This window comes from Typopeltis vanoorti, chromosome 5 (genome assembly GCF_054136105.1).
Source record: "Typopeltis vanoorti isolate ZY-2024b chromosome 5, IOZ_Tvanoo_1.0, whole genome shotgun sequence".
Classification (NCBI taxonomy): domain Eukaryota; kingdom Metazoa; phylum Arthropoda; class Arachnida; order Uropygi; family Thelyphonidae; genus Typopeltis; species Typopeltis vanoorti.
This window is the reverse complement of record NC_143553.1, coordinates 26,728,944-26,750,545: the sequence shown is the minus strand read 5'-3', so window position 1 is coordinate 26,750,545 and position 21,602 is coordinate 26,728,944. Positions and strand designations below refer to the sequence as shown.

Below are 21,602 nucleotides of genomic sequence, written 5' to 3'. Positions count from 1 at the left end.
ACAACTTTCAATGTGTATAAACTAGCTAGTCTTCATAGGTTTCAGAAATTCAATTAATGAATATTAAACTTTAAAGCATTATGTCTACATTACCTGCTTCAGACACAAGAAGCCCCAGAGATGTAATGCTGGTAACATGAAGCTAATGACTCAAAACAGGTACCAAGCCTCCTGGACCACTTGCAGCAACAATGATAAAAACACAACTCAAAAACTCCATGATGATTTAATCGTCGCCCAGAATAACAAGGCTCGCATTGCTTGTTTGGGAGGAGAGCAAGCTTCAAAAAATAAGTTACAGTCCTCTAAACAACACTCTCCTTAAACATAGAAGGACTATCTAAATCCAAAGCAGAAATCATCGGAAAAATAGCCAAAGACGAAGTTATTCACATTCTGGCTCTCCAGGAACCACATGCCTGACACAGCTCTCAACAGACTAAAGATCCCAGGCCTAATTCTTGTGTCTTATAACTGCCATTCCAAGCATGGCCTGGCAACCAACATCTGGCATGGTCTCAATATGTGCTTTAAGCAGAATACTCCACAGGTATTAAAATTCAAAATACCACCATCTACGTCTACAAACTACCATCGCAATCCTGGCCTCACCAGATGGACCAGCTGCCACCTCACCCTGCTATCTATGTTGGTGACTTCAACTCTCATCACACCATGTGGGGGCTATTCCTCCAACAACCAAGAAGGTGATAATCTAGTTAACTGGATGGATACATATAATCTGCATTTGATGTACGACGATAAGAAGGTAGGCACTATTCACTCAGCCAGATGGAACAGAACTTACACCCCCAATCTGTTTATAGTCTCTAAAGACTCTGAAGACCACCCTCTGCCAACAACCAGAACTGTCCTCAACAGATTCCTTAACAGCCAGCATTGTCCTACACTAATAGAGACTGGTACATCATCAGTGGAACACCAATCGCTAGATGGAACCTTCACAGATCCAACTGAAATGTATTTGAGAAACAAATTGAGCAAATCATTACAGCAATACAATACCACCCACACCTAATTGCTATCCCAGATTTATTAAACTAATCAAAATTGCAGCCAAAGCCTCTAATGCTAGAGGTTACAATTCTAATGCTAGAGAAAACAATACATCCCACTCTGGAGTAGGGATACCGAAGAACTTTTAGCCAAATATGAAAAAAACTGAAGACCCAACTATTGCTAAGGAGTTCATAGCAACACTTGAACAAAAACAGAAAGAAAACATTGATCTCAACCATCCCTGAACTTGATTTCACCAAATCTAGCCGGAAAACCTGACCACTTCTGAGAAAATTAGGGAGAGCAGAACTGACAACATACAAACAACCAGAGATAACTCCTGATCAAATGGCTAATCATTTACAGAAAATCTCCTAGATAAGTCATCGCTCTACCAGGAAAAATAACTGTGCAATCTTCCATCTGAAAAAAATTTGAAGATCTCCGAGCTTTCCTGAACTTGTACAGCCAGTTTCTCTTTAAGAGGTGCAGGAAGCCTTAAAAGTCACCAAGAATGAGAGGGCTGCAGGAGTGGATGGTATCCTCCCGGAGTTTCTAAAACATCTCAGCCAACGAGGTCAAACATGGCTGGCTGCACTTTTCTTAAATATTATAACAACTAGAAAACTAACAAAACTGTGGCGGGAAGCTAAAATAATTGCTGTGCCCAAACAGGGAAAGATCCAAATAATGTCAAAAATCTATGACCTATCTCCTTGCTTTGCTCCACCTTTAAGCTCTTTGAATGAATTCTCCTTAAAAGAATTTCAGCACTCATAGAAAGAGCACTCCCGATTGAACAAGCTAGCTTCAGGCCAGGAAGAAGTTGCTGTTGTAAAAATAATCATAATTAAAATTCTGAATATTTCTACGAATTGTTTATGTTAAAATGTTTTTTAGTTTTAATTTCATAACACACATTGTCGGCACTTGCGATGTGCCCGTTGTTGAAACTGTTTTGTCAAAAGTGATATGTAAAGCAGTTAAAAGATTTGATATTTGTATTACTTACAAGAATTTTATTGTAATTTAAAATTATCAAAAGTTTTGTGTTTTATGGAGACATTCTCTTGTCGCTAACGGAGACATCGTGTCAGACATTATACAGTACTGTACTTAGTTTCTCATTTGCCACGGAGTGCGCATGCTCACCGAGACGTTTGATGTGTAATTGACAACTGACAAGTTCGGTATTGAAGCAACGGGAGAGTAAACAAGATAGCGTTCAGAAGGAATTTAGAACACAGGCCGGCAGATATTTAGATTCAGAGGAACTTGAGTTTTTTTTATGTGACAGTTGGAGGACAATTAATAGTATATTCCCAAAAAGGAATCGTGGAACTATTTGAAAAGGGAAATATTGCTATAGGCGTTTTAAAAGGAATATTAGAGGAAATGCTAATTGGAAGATTTATAGGAGATTCCGAAAAAAGGAATCGTAGAACTGTAATGGAAGAGTTAAGACTGTCAATAAGCATTTAGTGAATAAAATAATTTGCTATTTACGTTCTAAAGGAATGTTCGAGAAAACTCTGATTAGGAAGTTTCATCTGTATTAAGGACGCCGGATCTGACTATTATTTCTACTGAAGAAAAGAGACAGAATTAAGTCAGGAAGATTTTATGTGTGCTACATGAGTGATGAAAAGGATCCTGTGTAAATGAAGAATGGAGTCATATATCTTCAGAAAAGGGGTTTGACAGAGAGAGAAATTGGCTATGAACATTTTGTCATTTTAAAAACAAAGTGTTTAGTCTTAAGTGTAAGTTTATTTTAAAAAAGGCCTTGGATCCAATTAAATTTGTAGTTAGTTATGTAAAATTGTTTGAAGTGTACATATATTGTTTTTGTTTTATTAAATGTGTTTATTTTGTATTTTGGTCTTGAGTCAGTGATTATTTGGATTCTGAAAGAGTTAAGATCATTACACCAATTGGAGTGAACCCTTGTGCATATAATAACATATAGGTGCATTCGGAATTAAAAAAATAATTGTTAGAAACAGAGATCATCTCTATGGTAGGATTAATATTAAGATAATATCTATGAATATCCTGGAATATAAAAATCTCCACCGATTATTAACATCAATTATCAACAATAATCAAAAGAGCACTCCTGATTGAAAAGCTGGCTTCAGGCTAAGAAGAAGGTGCTGTGACCAGTCCTGACAACACAGACTGAAGAAGGCTTCTAGAAGAAATGTAAATCTGGAGTCACTTTCATCAACCTAACATCAGCTTATGACACTGTCTGGATAGGGGCCTCCTCCCAAAGCTATCATAAGATGCAAAACAACTTTCCAGCTTTTTGAATCCATTATCTCCAACAGAAAGATCAGAGTCCATATTGGCAGAAAAAAAAAAAAGGCACAGATTCCTCCACAATGGTCTTCCACAGGGCTCTGTGTTATCCCTTTTACTATTTAACATCTACATGTTTGACTTACCATATGCCAACTCAAGCAAAAAAATATATATATATGCCGATAATCTTGCTATCCTACACCAGTCTACCTCCTTTGCCAACCTGGAAACAACCTTGAACACACAACTGAAGCCCAATCCAACAAAAACTGTGTCCACAGCATTCCACCTGAACAATGCAGAGGCTAATCCACACCTCTTTCGATGGCAAAATAGTAGAACATGAGCCTCTCCCAAGATACCTTGGAGTAAGCCTGGACAGAAGCCTAACCTATAAAAGGCACATTACCAACCTGTCCAACAAACTTAAAATGAGAAATAATATCATCTCATGGCAAGCTGGAACAACCTGGGGTTGTGGTGCTGATGTCTTAAGGTCGTCTGCACTAGTCCTCGCATTCTCTGCAGCAGAATACTGTGCCCCTGTCTGGGAAAGAAGTGCACACACTAACATTATAGCACCCAGCTAAACTCTATCATGTGCTCAATTATTGGGATACTGAGAAGCACCTCTCTCCCCTGGCTGCCTGTCTTATCTAACATTGCTCCACCAAATAAATGGAGAAGACAAAGCTCGATTAAAGTATTTAATGAAGTAATGAGCAACCTGCTCCTGCCCCAGACTCTCATAAATCCACCTGGTATAGTATACACCTAAAATCACGAAACCCTTTCTGGTTCATGGATGAACTCTCTTCAGCTGCCTTACCATCAACACCTGACATGTGGAGAGAACACCGGTCCAACAATCTTCCAACAAATGGCTTCCTGGTTGAAGATCCCTGTGCTCTTCAACCTGGTTTTGCTCTTCCTAAGAAGATTTGGTCATCTATCAACAGAATCAGAACTAACTAAGGCAGATGTGACTACCTACTGCATAAATGGAGACTATCAAAAGACCGTCATTGTGACTGTTCCCTAGTGGCCCAGACCATCACTCATATTGTGAATAACTGCCCAAAGTGCCAATTTCATGGTGGTGGCCTCCAGGACATCCACAGGGTAACAGATGAGGCCCTTTCTGGTCTGGACATTGACCTGTAGCTGCTTTTGCCATAAGAATAAATAAATAGGTTTCAGAAATTCAATTAATGAATATTAAACTTCAATGCATTGTGTCTGCATTACTATTGCATTCATGCATGGTTATTATTATGTATTACTGTTATTCTATTATTCGTGCATTATTATTATTTTATACACACGGAAGTCACATCATTACAGACAATATGAGTGTTAGGATTTAGGTCTATGAGATGGTAGCAGTTGTCTGTCAAGCTTTCTCTTCTGAATAGCTTTGATTTACTGACGGTTCTGGCTCCACTTGCAATAAATGCCTGAAGGATGGAGACTGGATGCCTACCAGTCATCAATAAAATTAGTTACAACTAAAGGAGCTCTGTCTACTGCCTTTGGAAAATAAAAGGCAGAGGATTTATTTATTTATTTTTGTTTGTTTGTTTGTTTCATTCCACGTGAGAGCTTCCAAAATGTATAGCATATCAGTGCCTATTGTTTATCAGCAAATTAGAGTTGAAAACTGTAGTCTTTAGGGGATACTTTGGTAGGAAGGCTGTTCCAGGAATTATTATTATAACGGTGTCTCCATGGGGGTCAGAAGACTCATTGTGGGAGATCCCACATTGACATCCTAACCATTATTCACACAATACCTATCATATTTCTCCTTAAACTCCTTCACAGATGAAGCACTCACAACCACTTCTGGCAACACATTCCACACATTCAACCTCCAAGCAAAAAATCTAGTCCTAACACCTTTATTAACCACACTCTTACACAATTTCCAGGATGATTCTTCGTTCTTTCCCTTCCTGTACTGTACAAAAAAGGAAGACATCAGTATCAATCCTATAAACTCCTTTAATAACTTATATGCTTCTATCATATCTCCTCTCTTATGCCTATCAGTCAGTTTTTGGAGTCCACAAACCTTTAATCTATCCTCATAGGAAACATTCCACAGACTAACAATAATCTTTGTCACTTGCCTCTGGATCCTCTCCACCACATCTTCATGACCAAGGAATCCAGGTGACCAGATCTGTGCACAAAAGTCCAGATGTAGCCTTATAAAGTGGAACAATAACCTATCTCTACTTGTCAGTGTGTTCTTCAACAACTATGTAATTTGATGTGATGTTTTGGCTGCCTATGCAATATGCCATCTAAACTGCAGTTCTCTGTCAACAATAACCTTGCAGCAATAACCAAGTCCCTCACATCTTCAATGTCTTGCAGGTCAATTCCATTAATATAGTACAAAGCATATGATATCCTCCCAAAGTGCATCACCTTATACTTAGCCAATTAAACTGATAGCCATTTACCTTTGCCCATACTGACAGCATATTTAAGTCATCCTGCAAGATATCTACATCACCTTCACTGATTATTGTCCTTCCCAATTTTGCATCATCAGCAAACAAGTGAATATTTCCTGTCAGTTTATTTCTGATATCATTAATGTACAAATTAAACAACATAGGACCAAGTACCGAGCCCTGAGGTACACCACTAGTCACCTGCCTTCTACTGGACTTAGCTCATCAATAAGTCACTCTTTGATATCTGTCCATCAGCTACTCTCTAATTCAAATCACCAGCTTACGATCCATTACCATTTGTCCAATTTGTGCAATAGAGTTTCATGTGGAATCCTGTCAAATGCCTTTGCTAAGTCCAGCGGTATCACTGAGTAAAGATTTCCCTTATCCAACTCCACTGTTACCTTATTATAGAAAGTATGTTACTGAGGAAGACTTACTTTTCACAAGTTCATGTTACCCCCTTATAAAGTATCAAAGTGTCCACCCAGTCCTGAATTCTAATTTTTGTCAATTTCTCCAAAACTTTAACCACCACTCCTAATATACTGATTGGCCTATAATTTGCTACTTCCATCTTGCAGCTTTCCTAATGCAGTGGAATTATTTTCCCCTCTTTTCACTCTATTGGAACTTCACCAGAACTGAGGCTTAAATTAAACAGCTTGGTCAGAAGAAGTGCTAATTTAGTATGACTGCAAGAAATCAAGCTTGAGAGATAAAAGTCAGAAGGGTCAGAGTAATTTTAAAAATTAGAGAAGCAGTAGAGACAAAAGGTTAACATTATAGAATGAAACAAGGACAATTTAAGCATAGAAAATTAAAAAGAGGGATAACAAATCCCTCTTTTTAAGAGGGATTTGTTATCCCTCTTAAATATGGAATAACAAATCATATTCAGAGCAAATCCAACCAAAACTCTAGGTGGTAGGTGTTTATCACTTAGTGAAACACCAATGCCCTACTCACTGGAGGTGTGACGTGGCCTTTGCAATATTTGCTTTAAGATTAGTTTGTAACAGAAATCAATTTTCTGTTAACCCCCCCCTTTTTTTTTACATGAAGTGTTGGTGGAGGTCCCTGTTCATGCTCTCCACACCATAATTATTTAACTAGGCAGCCAGTATCTACCCCCCATTCAAGGGTACATAGCAAGAAACAAGAAACTATTGGTAACATTTTAGGTTTACCAATGAACTAGTGAATAATCCTGCTGCTGCTTATTTTGCCATGCTGTTCCTGGAGTATAGCACCTTGCGAATTGGAGTCTAAGCACTACGTAGTAGGAATGGTGTCGGGTCACTCACCCCAGATGCATGCTCGTTCTATCTGAATTTTCCTATTATTTTATTTACAACCATGAGAACATAAAAAATTTCAGAGTTATTGCAGTTTTAAAAAATCACCCATCAAAAAGTTCAACAAAATATCAGAATTTCATGAAATAAATAAACTTTCAGATTGACTTCAACATCTGAGACCTCAACTCGAACATAAATGATATACACTACCACCTACAGACATCCAAACCCAATATGATTATCACTGAACTAATGAAAGTGTGAACCACAACCACCATCCTCTGCAACATCTCACCTTAACTTTCCTCCTCCATGGTTCCTTTCATAAGAAGGGTGAAACTAAGGCATTTGTAAATCTGATAAAGGGGATTTAAGGTCCATCAGGCCTAAAATCCCTTTAAACAATCTGCTCTGGCTCAAGATTTTCTTACCTCAACTTTACTGCTATCTTTTGCTACCTCCACCTTCTAACTCCACTAACTTCACCAACGTATTTGAATATTTATCTCTGAATATCAATCACATTCAGTCTAGCTATTCTAACAGTGAGAGAATCTTCCATAGTGATTTCACTGTCCACAATTCAGACTAGCTTCCTTTCTCCAACTTCACAGGCCAAGCTGGAAGATAAACCAAACTGTCTGATATCAGTAATGATTTAACACTGCTCACCAACTAACTAGAATGCCAGATACATCCTCATCATACTCCCCAACACTGTGGATCTTTTCTTAACCAGCTTTCCCTCAAACTACACTGTTGATGTTAGCTCTTTTCTCAGCATGTCTGAGAATGTCCATGTCTCCTTTTCTACAGATCATCCTTCTTCCAATCATTTTCAGCCTTGTATCCTGTGGCACTACAATGGTGCCAAATGGAATGATCTTTGGGATTTCTATGCCCCATTTCCATTTTCTGATTACTGCTTCAGTTATTCTGATCTTAGCACCTGCTCTGATCTAATAACAAAAATTATTCTCACTGGGATGAGTGCTTTTATTCTCCACTCAAAATCTTCAACTGTTATCAAAACCCTGATTTTTAATCATTGATTAAAAATCAAGGTTTTGATAATTTTTGATACATTATCAGAAAATAAACATTCACCATGACTTGTAATGAATGACTAGAAAGCTGGCACCCTATTCACAAAGAGGAGGAGGAATTTCATAAGGTAGCTTGATAAGAGGTCCACACTGCCAGATTCAATCAAGCCTTAGAAATATCAAGAGCGACCACTCAATTACCAAAATGCAGTTGGCTGTTGATGACCTTATCCATTATTTTTAAGAATACTGAAGTCAGAGAAATAGGGTAATAGCTTGATGGTAAACTTTTATCTCCATGAGTTCCAATCCAAAAATTCAGCATATGCCCAATTGAGCATATGCTGAATTTCATTTCATTCAAAATTCATTGATTTCAATGAATTTGGATTCATTGAAATCAATGAATCCAAAAATCCTTTCCAAATGGTAGGCGAGTTGTCTGATCTCTTGGTTTCAAGCTGTAATATTCATCTTGCATCATTTCAACATCTTAGAAGCAAGTTTTTATCTAGCCTGTTCCCCCCCCCCCCCAAAAAAAAGGGAGATAAAAGTTTACCATGAAGCTATTACCCTATTTCTCTGACTTCAATATTCTCAAAAATAATGAATAAGGTCATCAACAGCCAACTGCTTCATTTTGGTGAGGATTCAGCCATTCCCTTTTGATATTTCCTGATATTTTGATATTCTTGATATTTCCAAGGTTTGATTGATTCTGGTGGTGCGGACCTCTTATCAAGCCACTTTATATTCCTCTTCCTCTTTGTGAATAGAGTGCCAGCTTTCTAGTCATTCATTACAAGTCATGGTGGATGTTTCTTTTCAGATTTTTTAATCAATGCTAGTATATCCCAGGGCTATGTGCTTTCATCCACACTCTTCCTCTTATGCATCAATGATCATCATTCTCTCTTTCTCTGCACATTCAATCCTATTTACAGCTTTATGGATGACATTACTCTAACACTCCTTTTCCTTTATCAAATCTCTGTAGTAAATATGTAATTCATGCTTCGAGTTCATCTTTAACCAATACCTTAAACATTGATTGCCTTGCCATTCTCAAGTGGAGTAAGGATAACCTGGTGAATTTTAATGCCACCCAAAACAAACACAATCCCGTCTTATTTCCTGGAAGAAAGACCATACCTCACTCTATCTCTGTTTAGCAATATTCTGCTCGCCAATCAGGATCAAAACTCTTCTTTGGTAAAATTTCACATCTAACCACTCCTGTCACAAGCACATCAGGTAAATAGAGGTCCACACTGCCTTGTCCACACCCTTTTTGAAGACCTCTTTGGTCTTCAAAAAGCTTGGTGTTCTTTTTCATTCTAATATTACTTCTCTCCTACTCAACTCCTGATACTAATTTCGAATTTTTCACCTTAGAATATCGTTCCAACATTTGGAGTGATGTACCTCCCTCGGAATATGTAACTATATTCAAGAGAAACCAATATGCTTAATTGATAACCTCATCATCACGGACTCTTTCCAGTTGCTTTTCCAAAGATACCCTGTTGCAGCACTATGTCGTTTTATAGGTATTTCCATGAGCACCACTCCAAATGAATTCTTCTTCTTCTTCTTCTGCAGCTTTTCCCACTTAAGTGGGGTCACTGTTGATGATGAGTCTCCTCCACATCCTCCTGTCTTGGGTTGTCACCACATCCAAGTTCTTCATCCTCAAGTCCTCTTCTACCAGCTCCTTCCATCTCTTCTTTGGCCGCCCACGCTTCCTCCTTTCTTGCACATCCATCTGCATGACCCTTCTTCCCACATATTCGTCCTCCCTCCTCATCACATGACCAAACCATCTCAACCTTGCCTCCTGTATCTTCGCTCCTAAGTTCATAACTTTCACTGTTCCCCTCACATAGTCATTTCTCAGACGATCCTTTCTGGTCACACCGCACATCCATCTAAGTATTCTCATCTCTGCTACTTCCATCCTGCTAATGTTATTTTTCCTCAGGGGCACAGTTTCTATAGCATACGTCACAGCTGGCCTCACTATTGATCATCATTACCACTCCAAATGAATTAACCAATACTATTCCTCCACTTTCTTCTTACCATGTACAAACATGAGCAGTTACTGGCCAACACTCATATATAGTTCAGCTCCAAACTTTGAACCAACTTCTTGTTCCCCCTCCTTTATTCCCTACTCCTCTGCTTTTCACCAGTCTTTCCCATACTGTTTTCCCAATGATACGACTCTCAGGGCTTTGAGAAACACATCGATAAATTTATTTCCTTTTTCTAACTGCTTGCCCTCACATGATACTATTGGGTCATAGGTCTGGGGATCTCTCCTGTGTGCCATCCCTGTGGAGAAAGGAATTATGAGTATAATATGGACAGTTAAGGTTCCTGTGGTTGTTATGGATGCTATCTGATATTCAGTTCTGCATGTCATTCTGTAAGTAGTAGCACTCATCACGTAAGTTTGCATTTATGTCACAAATGTTAATGCTGGCAAAGTGAATGTGAAAGTGATTTTCTGAAAGTTTATATATATATATACACACATACATACCAGCCACTGAACTAGAAACCTTTATGCAGATTATGTAAATATCACAGTGTATGTGTTCTTATCAACTACTTAAGAATGCTGCAGCTCAATAATCCTCAACAGTGTTGATCACAATGGGAAAAAAAAAAATCTTTTCCAGTTCAATAAAGTACTTATCGTGGGTGCCAGTCTGCCTGGAGCCATGATTTTGAAAATAGCAGAGCCAACTGGTTTCTCAAAAAGGTGAGATATCCTGGATGTTTAATCAGTGGAAATATAACTTACATTACTTGTCTAAGAGGCGTAGCTGTGGTCCAAAGGCAGTCTTTCAGGAATGAGATCGCTGTAGTCTGAGAAAGCTTGTACAGACAAACAAAACTTCCTGTGTGCAGCAATTGGCTGAAACATTTAATGAAGGCTTTTCCAACCTATATTTCACCAAACTATGGACAGGGAATTGAAGAGGATTGATTGATAAGGACTGTTGAATGAGGAACTATATATAAGGAATGAGATCGCTGTAGTCTGAGAAAGCTTGTACAGACAAACAAAACTTCCTGTGTGCAGCAATTGGCTGAAACATTTAATGAAGGCTTTTCCAACCTATATTTCACTAAACTATGGACAGGGAATTGAAGAGGATTGATACGGACTGTTAGTGAACAGCTGGAATGTTGTAGACATAGATGCAATCCAATGCTATGTGGAATCTATGCTGTAATTGAGGACAAAGGAGGTCCAACATGATATTAAATAAAAGTTTCTAATTCAGTGACCAGAGTGTGTGTGTGTGTTTTTCTTTTTTCTTGTAAGATTTTTTAGATTTTCAACTACAGTGATACTGCAGTTATTCTTCACTTCATGTTGGTGTTCATGAGCAGGGATAAGCAGAAAGAAGCAGAGTAATCTCTTAACACCCAGGCTCCACCTCATAATGCAGCACCAACAGTCCAGCCTCACAAACACAGATTACTCAAATGATCTGGAGGTGTAGGTGACAGCAAGATAAATCCGAGAACGTCCTAATATCTTATCATCTTTAATGCTATGCAATGTATAGTGAAAGGCCTACAGAACAGCTTTAGCTTCCGCAAATGAATAGCATATTGTTGAAGGTTATCATGTAAAAAAGAGTAGAATAAATGGGTACAGGAACAGAAGCTACACTTCCTGCCCTGGAAATCAATATGGCATCAATCATAAACTAACCACTCGGCCAGCCAGGCTGGCCGAGTGGTTAGCGTATCCGCTCTCCAGTCAAAAGGCTGCGAGTTCGAATCCTGCCATGGGTATGGATGTTTGTGATTGTCTGTGAAAATACTAGTGGTGGTCGGTGATAGATGCAGTTAATTGTAGATGGAGTTGGTGATGGAGACAGAGTTGTAAAGCAAGTGCCCTCCCTCGATGAGTCCATGGACTCCCTGGAGGTGTCATGTAATAATAATAATATCAGGCTTCTAATAGATAAGTTGGTGTTTTACCATTCAGCATATTTAACTGGTATTTTCTCTAGGAAGGGGGAAAAGAGCCTATCTTTACAGTAGGCACCTGCTGATTTTGCCAGAGCCTTCTGTTAAAAACAAATCACACTACATAAAGGAAGGATTGGGATTGACAATTGACCCAGAGGCCACAAACTGTGCTTTACCTGTTACTCAATACATTTGCAACCAATAGATCTTGCAAATACTAAAGCAGATATCCTGGAAAAGTTTTTTTTTTTTTTTCTTTCAGACATACCTACTCAGTCATACCGTTAATATTTCTTCACAAATTCTGAACTGGTAAAGGGTTTTATAGTTTTTGTACTGATTTCCACAACTGCATATCTAAATATGTCTGTCGTGTTAACTGGACTGTTTCTTAAAGATCTATCAAAGCGGCCTTAAAATGACAAATAGCAAATAGAGTAGGAGTGAAATGGACGAACAGTAAAATCAAGCAAGCTGTGTTGGAAAAGAAAATGCTATGGAAGAGGTACAAGACATTTGGTGGTGACTGGATCCATGAAGGGTATAAAGTGCAGGCTATGAAGGTGATGAGCATGGTAAAGAAAGAAATGATTGGCTGGTCAGGCCAACGTTAACTCCAGGGAATTTTTCTGCTATATGGCAAGAGAAAGAATAATTATGGCAGGTTGACACTGGTGGATAGTCATGGCAACATAATAACAGTTACAGAGGATATAGTGGAATTATTGAAGGAGCACTTTATCAGTGTATATCACACTGGTGTAAATGATGCTGTAGAATATATAGAAGGAAGGAAAGTATTAGGAGAATTGGAAGTGAAAGAATGAGAGGTGTATCAGGTGTTGACTGGGTTAGATGTTAATAAGGCTGTGGGAATGGATGACATATCACCATGTATTCTTAAGTAACGTGCACAACAATTAGCTATGCCCTTGACCTGGTTATTTAATGCAAGTCTTGCAGTGGATAGGATTCCTAAGGAGTGGAAAGAAGGCAAAATAGTACCACTCCACAAGCATGGTTCTAGAACAGAAGTTTGCAATTATAGACCAGTCTGTATAACTGCAGTTGTGGTCAAGGTGTTGGAGAGAATGGTTAGAAATAGAATATAGGATTAGGTTGATGGACATAGCATTCTTTATGATGGTCAGATGGATATGTAAAGGTTAGGTCCTGTTTTAGCAATTTACTTGCATTTTTATGATAGGGTAACAAATGTGTTAGATAAGGGAGAATCATACACAGTGATATTCTTAGACTTTGCAAAAGTGTTTGATAGATCATCACATGATAAGTTGGTGTACAAGCTGCAGAGGAATAGATAGTATATTTGCTAGATAGATCGAAGTTGGCTCTCTGAACGATACCAAAAGGTTGTGTATGATGGAGCAGTGTCTCAAAAAAAAAAAAAAAAAGAAGGGTAACCAGTGGTATGTGCCAGGGTTCTGTTCTTAGGACCCTCTGCTGCTTAACTTGTTTGTAAATGATATATCATTTGGACTGAGTGGGGATCTTCAGTTGTTTGCTGATGCAAAGTTGGGAAGAATTATAAGTAGCACTGCTAATGTTAATTCCCTTCAGCAAGATTTGAATACTTCTGACTTGGACAGTTTTGATATTAATAAGTGCAAGGTGTTGCATTTTGGAGTGCAGAAATATAAGGCTGTGTACTATACTGATGGTGCTGTACTACAGGAAGTGGATGAGATTTGAGATTTGGGAGTAATGGTTGACAGTAGAGTGAAGTTTAGAGGGCATATTGCAAGTGTTGCAAAGTCTGCACATTGTAGTGCCACTATGATAAGAAATCCTCTAACACTTGGGGATAAGGAAGTAGTTGACTACACTTGGAATATTTTGCTCAGATTTGGTCACATGGTATTTAGTATGATATGGAAACATTGGAGAGGATCCAGAGATGAGTGACTAAGAAAATATCAGGACTTTGGAATGCTTGCTATGGAGAGAGGTTAAAGAAACATGGATTGCAGAGTTTGGCAGAGAGGAGGAAAAGAAGGGATGTGATAGAGACATTTAAGTTAGTAAGAGGATTTTATCGAATTAATCCAGATGGGATTATAAAAAAAGTAGAAGGTGAGAGGGGAAAAACTAGAGGCCATCTCTGGAAGTTATGTAAGAATGTGGTGAAGAGGGTTGTGAGGAGTATATTTTTACATGGAGAACTGTCAATGAATGGAACACATTACCAGAATTTGTAGTTAATGCAATTATGTTAAGAGTCGGTATGATAAATATGTTGTCAGTTGAATGAACCTGCTACGATGAGTATGCTGACCCCATGAGAGGTGCAATAATAATAAAATGTATCAGTCAAAGAATGAAATTTTCCTTTATGTTCCCTCTCATAATAATGTCTCATACTGTATTATTTCACAACAGGACAGGGCCATATTTACCATAAGGTGCATTAAGTGCAAGCTGGGTCCTCACTCTCTATGGGACCACATTTTAAAACCTTACATTTGAAAAAATATTTGAAATTTCATGAAAAAAAAAATCATCTATATTGTCAGTAAAGTGAAAGAACATTAAATTGTCTTGTTCCATTGCACTGATTTTAAGAATAAAATATAGGAAATTTACTATTACTAAATAAATTCATTGCAAAGACTGATCTCTGGTCATTTCGGAATTGTTATTTTCGCACATGTGAGATTCGTTTTTATTTTTGGGAAGAGATGCAATAAATAAACTGTGCAGCAAAAAAGGTCAAATATCATAGGACAGTAAAGGAAATTCCAATTAACACAGTACACGTTAAGACAAGTGATACAAAGGCTGCTCCACCACAGTTAATCCGTTAATGGCTCTAAAATCGCAATTCAGAGATTAATGGCAGATGGAAGTGATTGCATGATAAAAGGTAGAATGCCAATGAAGTTTTGATCCATGATAAATGCTCAGGTGGTCTGGCTATTTCATCCATTCAGTCAGTAGGAAGGTTTAGTGTCGTTCATGCACACGCATAATAACTGACAGTTTAGTTACTGTTATTTGGCTAGTAATTGTAAAGCAGTATACAAGTGTATAATACCTAATTATATGGTAAAAGTTGTCGCAGTCGGTAAGAATATATTTTTCAATGAATTTATTATTCTTATTATACTGTTACTCGTTTATTTTAACAAAAAACCATGATACTATTGTATCTTGGTTTACAAAATAAACATATAAACATTTATGTTTATTTTGTTTGTGATAATATTTATTTCGCTTTTGATAATATAATACACATAATGCCAAGAAAGTTTGAATCCAGAGCTAGTAAAAGAAAATGCTTCGGAGAAAAGGAAAACCAGCTAAATAGTCAAAAGGGGGCAATTTTGTCTTTCTTACGTTCTTCCGAAAATGAAGGATGTGAAGAATTTTATAAAACTGAAGTTGTATGTCAAACTTCTCGGAATGAAAGTCAAACATTGGTATCAGTATTAGGAGGAAACGAAAGTGAAAATAAAGAACATCAAAGTAATGTGGAAAACACAGAAGGAGAGAAAGAAGTAAATGAAACAAATCAAGAGAGTTTTGAAGAAAATTTTCAATCTGAATCTGTATTTACCAGCAAGCAAGCTTAATGTTGGAGGTTTAATGGATTTTTTACAACACTCAGAAAGGATTAAAAAGAATTTAATACTTCCTATATTTCGTCCTAGTCACTAGGACATCTATGGGGATTACAAAAATAACTAATGTAACATAACACAAATATCATACAATACTAAGCCCAACCACATGGGTGACACTAAAGTCCTATCTAGGTGGAGCGCCCTCTAAGGGCGGTTGTAGGTGGCCTGGAATATAAAGTAGGATCTCTGGTGATGAGTGTTTCCCAAATTTTCGGAAGCTTAATGCAACCATATTTATTAAGATTTGGTTGATTTCTAAGAGCTGCTGCTGCTGCTTCTAAGAATAGTCTCTCTTTCTTGAATTTGCTGTGATAGAGCATGGTGGTTTTCTTCCATGATACTCTGTGGGTGGTGTCCAAGACATAGTCAGCCAAGCCTGAATGACCATAGTTGTGTTTACAGATGTAAGACTTGTGTTCCTCTAGGCGGATGGATGCTGATCTGCCTGTCTGTCCAAAGTACGCCAGCTTACAGGAACAGGGTACTTTGTAAACTCCAGGCAGAGAGAGAGAGGAGGGAGCTGATCTTTTGTAGAACGGATAAGGGTAGCAAGTTTGCGGTGGGGTTTATATGCTGTGTGTAGGTTGTACTTTTTTAGAATCTTGGCTATTTTTTCGGATGTGCCACGGATGTAGGGTATGGTGATGGCATTTTTAAATTCTTGTTGACGAGAAGGACCGGGAATGGGAGAGAAACTAATTAATTTTTTGATACTGTGATCGCTGTAGCCATTGGAGAAGAAAGTGTTGTGTATGTAGTTAAGCTCAGTAGTGAGGGCGGTTCCACTGGAACAAAGATTGTGGGCTCTCTTGGTAAGAGTTTTAATAATGCCATATTGTTGAGAGGGGTGGTGGTGTGAGAGTTTGTGAATGTATCTGCCTGTGTGTGTGTGGGGGGGTTTTCTGTATACAGTGAAGGCAAGTGTATCATTAGGTAGGCGTGTGACTAAGGTGTCTAGGAAGGGTAAACAATTGTTCTTTTCCTTTTCCATAGTAAACTGGATTCTTGGATGTAGGCTATTGAGATGACTGAGGAAGGAGTCTAATGTGTCTGGGCCATGAGGCCAAATAGAGAACACATCATCTACATATCTTAGCCAGATAGAAGGTTTGAGTGGGGCTGAGTTCTATCCTACATCCGTGGCACATCCGAAAAAATAGCCAAGATTCTAAAAAAGTACAACCTACACACAGCATATAAACCCCACCGCAAACTTGCTACCGTTATCCGTTCTACAAAAGATCAGCTCCCTCCTCTCTCTCTCTGCCTGGAGTTTACAAAGTACCCTGTTCCTGTAAGCTGGCGTACTTTGGACAGACAGGCAGATCAGCATCCATCCGCCTAGAGGAACACAAGTCTTACATCTGTAAACACAACTATGGTCATTCAGGCTTGGCTGACCATGTCTTGGACACCACCCACAGAGTATCATGGAAGAAACCCACCATGCTCTATCACAGCAAATTCAAGAAAGAGAGACTATTCTTAGAAGCAGCAGCAGCTCTTAGAAATCAACCAAATCTTAATAAATACGGTTGCATTAAGCTTCCGAAAATTTGGGAAACACTCATCACCAGAGATCCTACTTTATATTCCAAGCCACCTACAACCGCCCTTAGAGGGCGCACCTCCTAGATAGGACTTTAGTGTCACCCACGTGGTTGGGCTTAGTATTGTATGATATTTGTGTTATGTTACATTAGTTATTTTTGTAATCCCCGTAGATGTCCTAGTGACTAGGACAAAATATAGGAAGTATTAAATTCTTTTTATTCCTTTCTGAGTGTTGTAAAAAATCCATTAAACCTCCAACATTATGTCTTCACAGCACTTAAGCCTCTATACACGTGCAGCAAGCAAGCTATCTCTTATCCTATCGATATAGCAGTGTGGCCAATTAGTATTAATGAACAATTTATTGAGTATATTTTAATAAATATGCCTCAGAATGTTGGTAAAATTTAAAATTTAAAAAAGAATACACGGAACGTGTATCATATGTCAGAAATGTAAATGAATCACATTTTTACTGTAAAAAGGTGAATGGAACAAAGGAGAAACGAGAGCGACTAATTTTTTTAAGAAACCAGCAAAGCAATTTACTGCTTTGTTTGTAAATTGTTTTCTAAGTCAACTAATAGCTTAATGAAGGGTTTTAATGACTGGAGAAATACAACACACACCTTATGTAATCACGAGCATTCTACTGAGCTTATACGAGCGATGTGCACATATCACAAAAGAAAATCAAGTTCTGTAAATAGTCGAATTGATGAAACAAATACAGTCTGAAGAAAATTATTGGAGAGAGGTTTTAAAAAGAATAATAGCTATCGTTAAGTTACTGAGCAAACTAAGGCTAGTTTAGAGGCAATACAAATATTTTTTCTGATTCTTGCAGAAATTATTTATCGTGTTTACATTATTTAAGTGAATTTGATGATTTTTTAAAACATCTTCACACGAAAATGTATGCCAACTATGGTTCTGGCAGATCACATTATCTTTCTTATCACACTTGTGATGAATTCATACCGTTAATAGCTAATAAAACTAGAGAAATATTAATATTAAAAATTAAGGAAGCTGCTGATTTGGCAATAACACTCAATTCAATGTCAGACGTTGCCCATAATGACCAACTAGCTATTATATTTAGGTACGTTACCCACAAATTCTGACATTAGAGAAACATTTATTAGGTTCATCAGTATTACACAACATAATTCCTTATATTTAGAAGAGGTAGTATTAAAAAATTAGAAGAATTATTTTTGGAGATAAAAATGTAAAGAGGGCAAAGCTATGATAATGCTCTGAATATGAAAGGTGTCTATATAGGTTTACAAGATAGGGAGATGTGCAGAGAGACTATGAAAAAATATAGTCTCTCTCTGCACATTATATACCATGCTCTAGTCATTCCTTAAATTTAATTGGCAACGATGCTGTGGAATCTTGTCCGGAAGCAGTACAATATTTTTGTTTTATTCAAAATGTATATAATTACTTTTCATCTTCAACAAGAAGATGGGGTATACTCCTTAAACATTTAAAAAAAAATCTTTAACAGTTAAAAAAACTAAGTAAAACGAGGTGGTCAGCAAGGGCTGATGCTATATTGACTTTGAAATGTGGATATAAACAAATAAAAAAGATATTACTTGAACTATCCAATTCTCCTCATGAAAAACCTATTTCTAAATTAGAGAGCTCACCAATGGCTGAACATTTTGACAATTCAAAACAGCAATTTTAACAGTTGTGCTAGACAAAATTTTACAACTAATAAATGCTACTAGTAAATCTCTACAAGATCTTGATATGGATTTGTTAGATAATAATTTGTTACAGCCTTTAGTTGATTTTATTTTAAATATAAGAAATAGTTTTGCTGCTTAAATGAAGAAGCAAATTTATTAACAGATGAGACAAAATTTAAAGATGAGAAGGAAAGAGTGATAAAACGGAGGAAAAAAAAAGTGTGACGAAGTTTCGCAATCTAACGATGAGATTATATTACATGGGAAAGAAAATTTCATTGTTGATACTTTTAATGTCATTTGCGATAGGCTAATTTTGGAAATTAATGAAAGAGCAAAAAGCTATATAGACATATTGGATATGTTTGACATTTTTTTAAAGAAAGATAAAAACCAAGACAAGTACAAGACTAGTATTAACAAAATTTACAAACTTATGGAACTGATATTGACTCAGAAAAATTTATTGATGAAGTTAAGCAATTTTTAATAATGATAAAAGGAAGAAAATTCTTCAATTAAAAATATGTACAAATTTATAAATGATGGATTAAGGTCTACTTTTCTGAATGTAGAAACAATTTTAAAAATATTTTTAATGATGCCTATTTCAAATGCAAGTGCTGAATGCTCACTGAAAGGAATAAAAAATTATTTAAGAAGCAACTTGCACCAAAATAAAACAATGACTTGTCGTTATTATGCACTGAATCAGATGTAACGGACTCGATTAATTATGATGACATTATAGATATATCTGCTAAAACAAAAGCAAGAAAAAAAATCTTTTAGTTATTAATTTTTTTAATTTAAATTTGGAACTGATTTATTTTCATACTTTTTTTAAATGCAAATATATGTATACCAGCGTTGTGTTATTTTTATTTTATTAAAATGAGTTATTATGGAAATGTCGACTTTTATTTTCAATAAGCTAAAAAAAGAAAAATTGGTATGAATTCGATTAACTGAAATAGACTTGTTCTTTTGAGGCCTCATAATGATGTTGCACCTAAGGTCTCCAAAAGTATAAATGCAGCCCTGCTACAGGAAGTATGTTATGAAACACTTCTCAGAAGTAAATTTTTACTTCTGAGAAGTAAAAATTAAGTTTTAATTAAATTTTAATTAAAGAGATAAACTTTACTTTATCAGAAGTAAAACTAAAGTATTTGCTACTCAAATCATCGTCAAAAATTCAAATTTCCATTTGTGTGATCCCATTGTTCAATAACAACATGCTAGAATTCTCAGTTAATTTACTTTCTTTATGCAAAATGACAATGATTTCTTTTTAGGCTCATGGAGTAATGTGGATTTTCCCAGAACAAAGCAATTACATCACCACCGGGTATAGAACCATCTTTGTTTACTTAAAACTTGTTATACTTATCCACTTATATTGTTGAGCTCCACATTACATCAATAAAACATTTTTTAATCATATTAGGGATTTTTGTCTCACATTTTATACAGCAGTGATTTAATCTTACTTATTTTTTAAGTATTAAAAGTAAGAGGACCTCCACAGCTCAGTCAATTTTGACGATACCTTCTGGTTGGAAAGACCCGAGTTTGAATCCCCTCTAGGACACAAAGAAACCTTTATCAGAACTTTTTGATTTGAAGGCAAGTTAATCAGTCTCATATGGAAGTGAGAGGATTTTTCTCCTAAAAACTAGGGTTCCTGAAAAACAGTAAGATCAGCAGAATGCATGAAAATTACAGCCATAACAGACAATGCAGATATTATTAATTGTCCTATCAAAGAATTAATTAGGTTTCAAAGAAATGAAGTTACTTGGCAGCGACAGACCATTGAGCTTAAAAGGAAGATAAAATGGAAACATACAGTATGGCACAAAGAAAACAGTACCGAATAATGTCGAAGTTCAGTACTGTTTCCCCCTCTCTACACACAAAAAAAAATAAGCAAGCTGTCTCCTCTCCTATGTATAATCTATATTGAATGCTGTATGAGGTGTTACACCTGTTGTACAAAATGAAAACCCTTGGTTTTGATGTTTGGTTGTGCTGGATTCCTAGTCACATAGGAATTAGGGGAAATGAGACTGCCGATGCAGCTGCTAGATCAGCTCATACTTTTTCAATGTACTGTTTTGCAGCACAATATACAAAATACAGACACTTTATAAAATCAAAGTTAATTGCCCAATGGCAGTCATCACGGCAGGAAGCACTGACAAACAAATTACACGACATTAAGCCTGAAATTAAGCGTTGGCATTCTATAGTCAATATAGAAAGAGAAGAGAGAAAGTTGTTCTTGCTAGGCTCTGCATAGTTCACGGTCATCTTACACATTTCTTATTTACTGAGGGCTAATGACTCACCTGTGTGTTAAAAAGTACACCATGTGTATAACTATTTGTCATATTCTGGTGGAATGCCATGCCAGCACTTCACATAAGAGAGGAATGAAATTTTTACTTCTCTAGCCAAGCCACACTCAGGCAGATGTTATCAGATGCAGACAAATTGCATGATGTTGTTAACCTTTTACAAAAGAATTAATTTGTACAGACACATTTGA

At 36.9% G+C, this 21,602-nt stretch overlaps 1 protein-coding gene across 1 annotated transcript in view; it reads right to left on the bottom strand.

Moving 5' to 3' along the window:
- Positions 1-21,602, bottom strand: part of PAPLA1 (Phosphatidic Acid Phospholipase A1) — a 316,868-nt gene that overhangs the window by 65,975 nt on the left and 229,291 nt on the right. Inside the window, exon 13 of the mRNA XM_090392296.1 lies at positions 10,439-10,453. Coding sequence (XP_090248422.1) covers positions 10,439-10,453 — 15 coding nt within the window. The remainder of the gene's footprint in view (positions 1-10,438; positions 10,454-21,602) is intronic.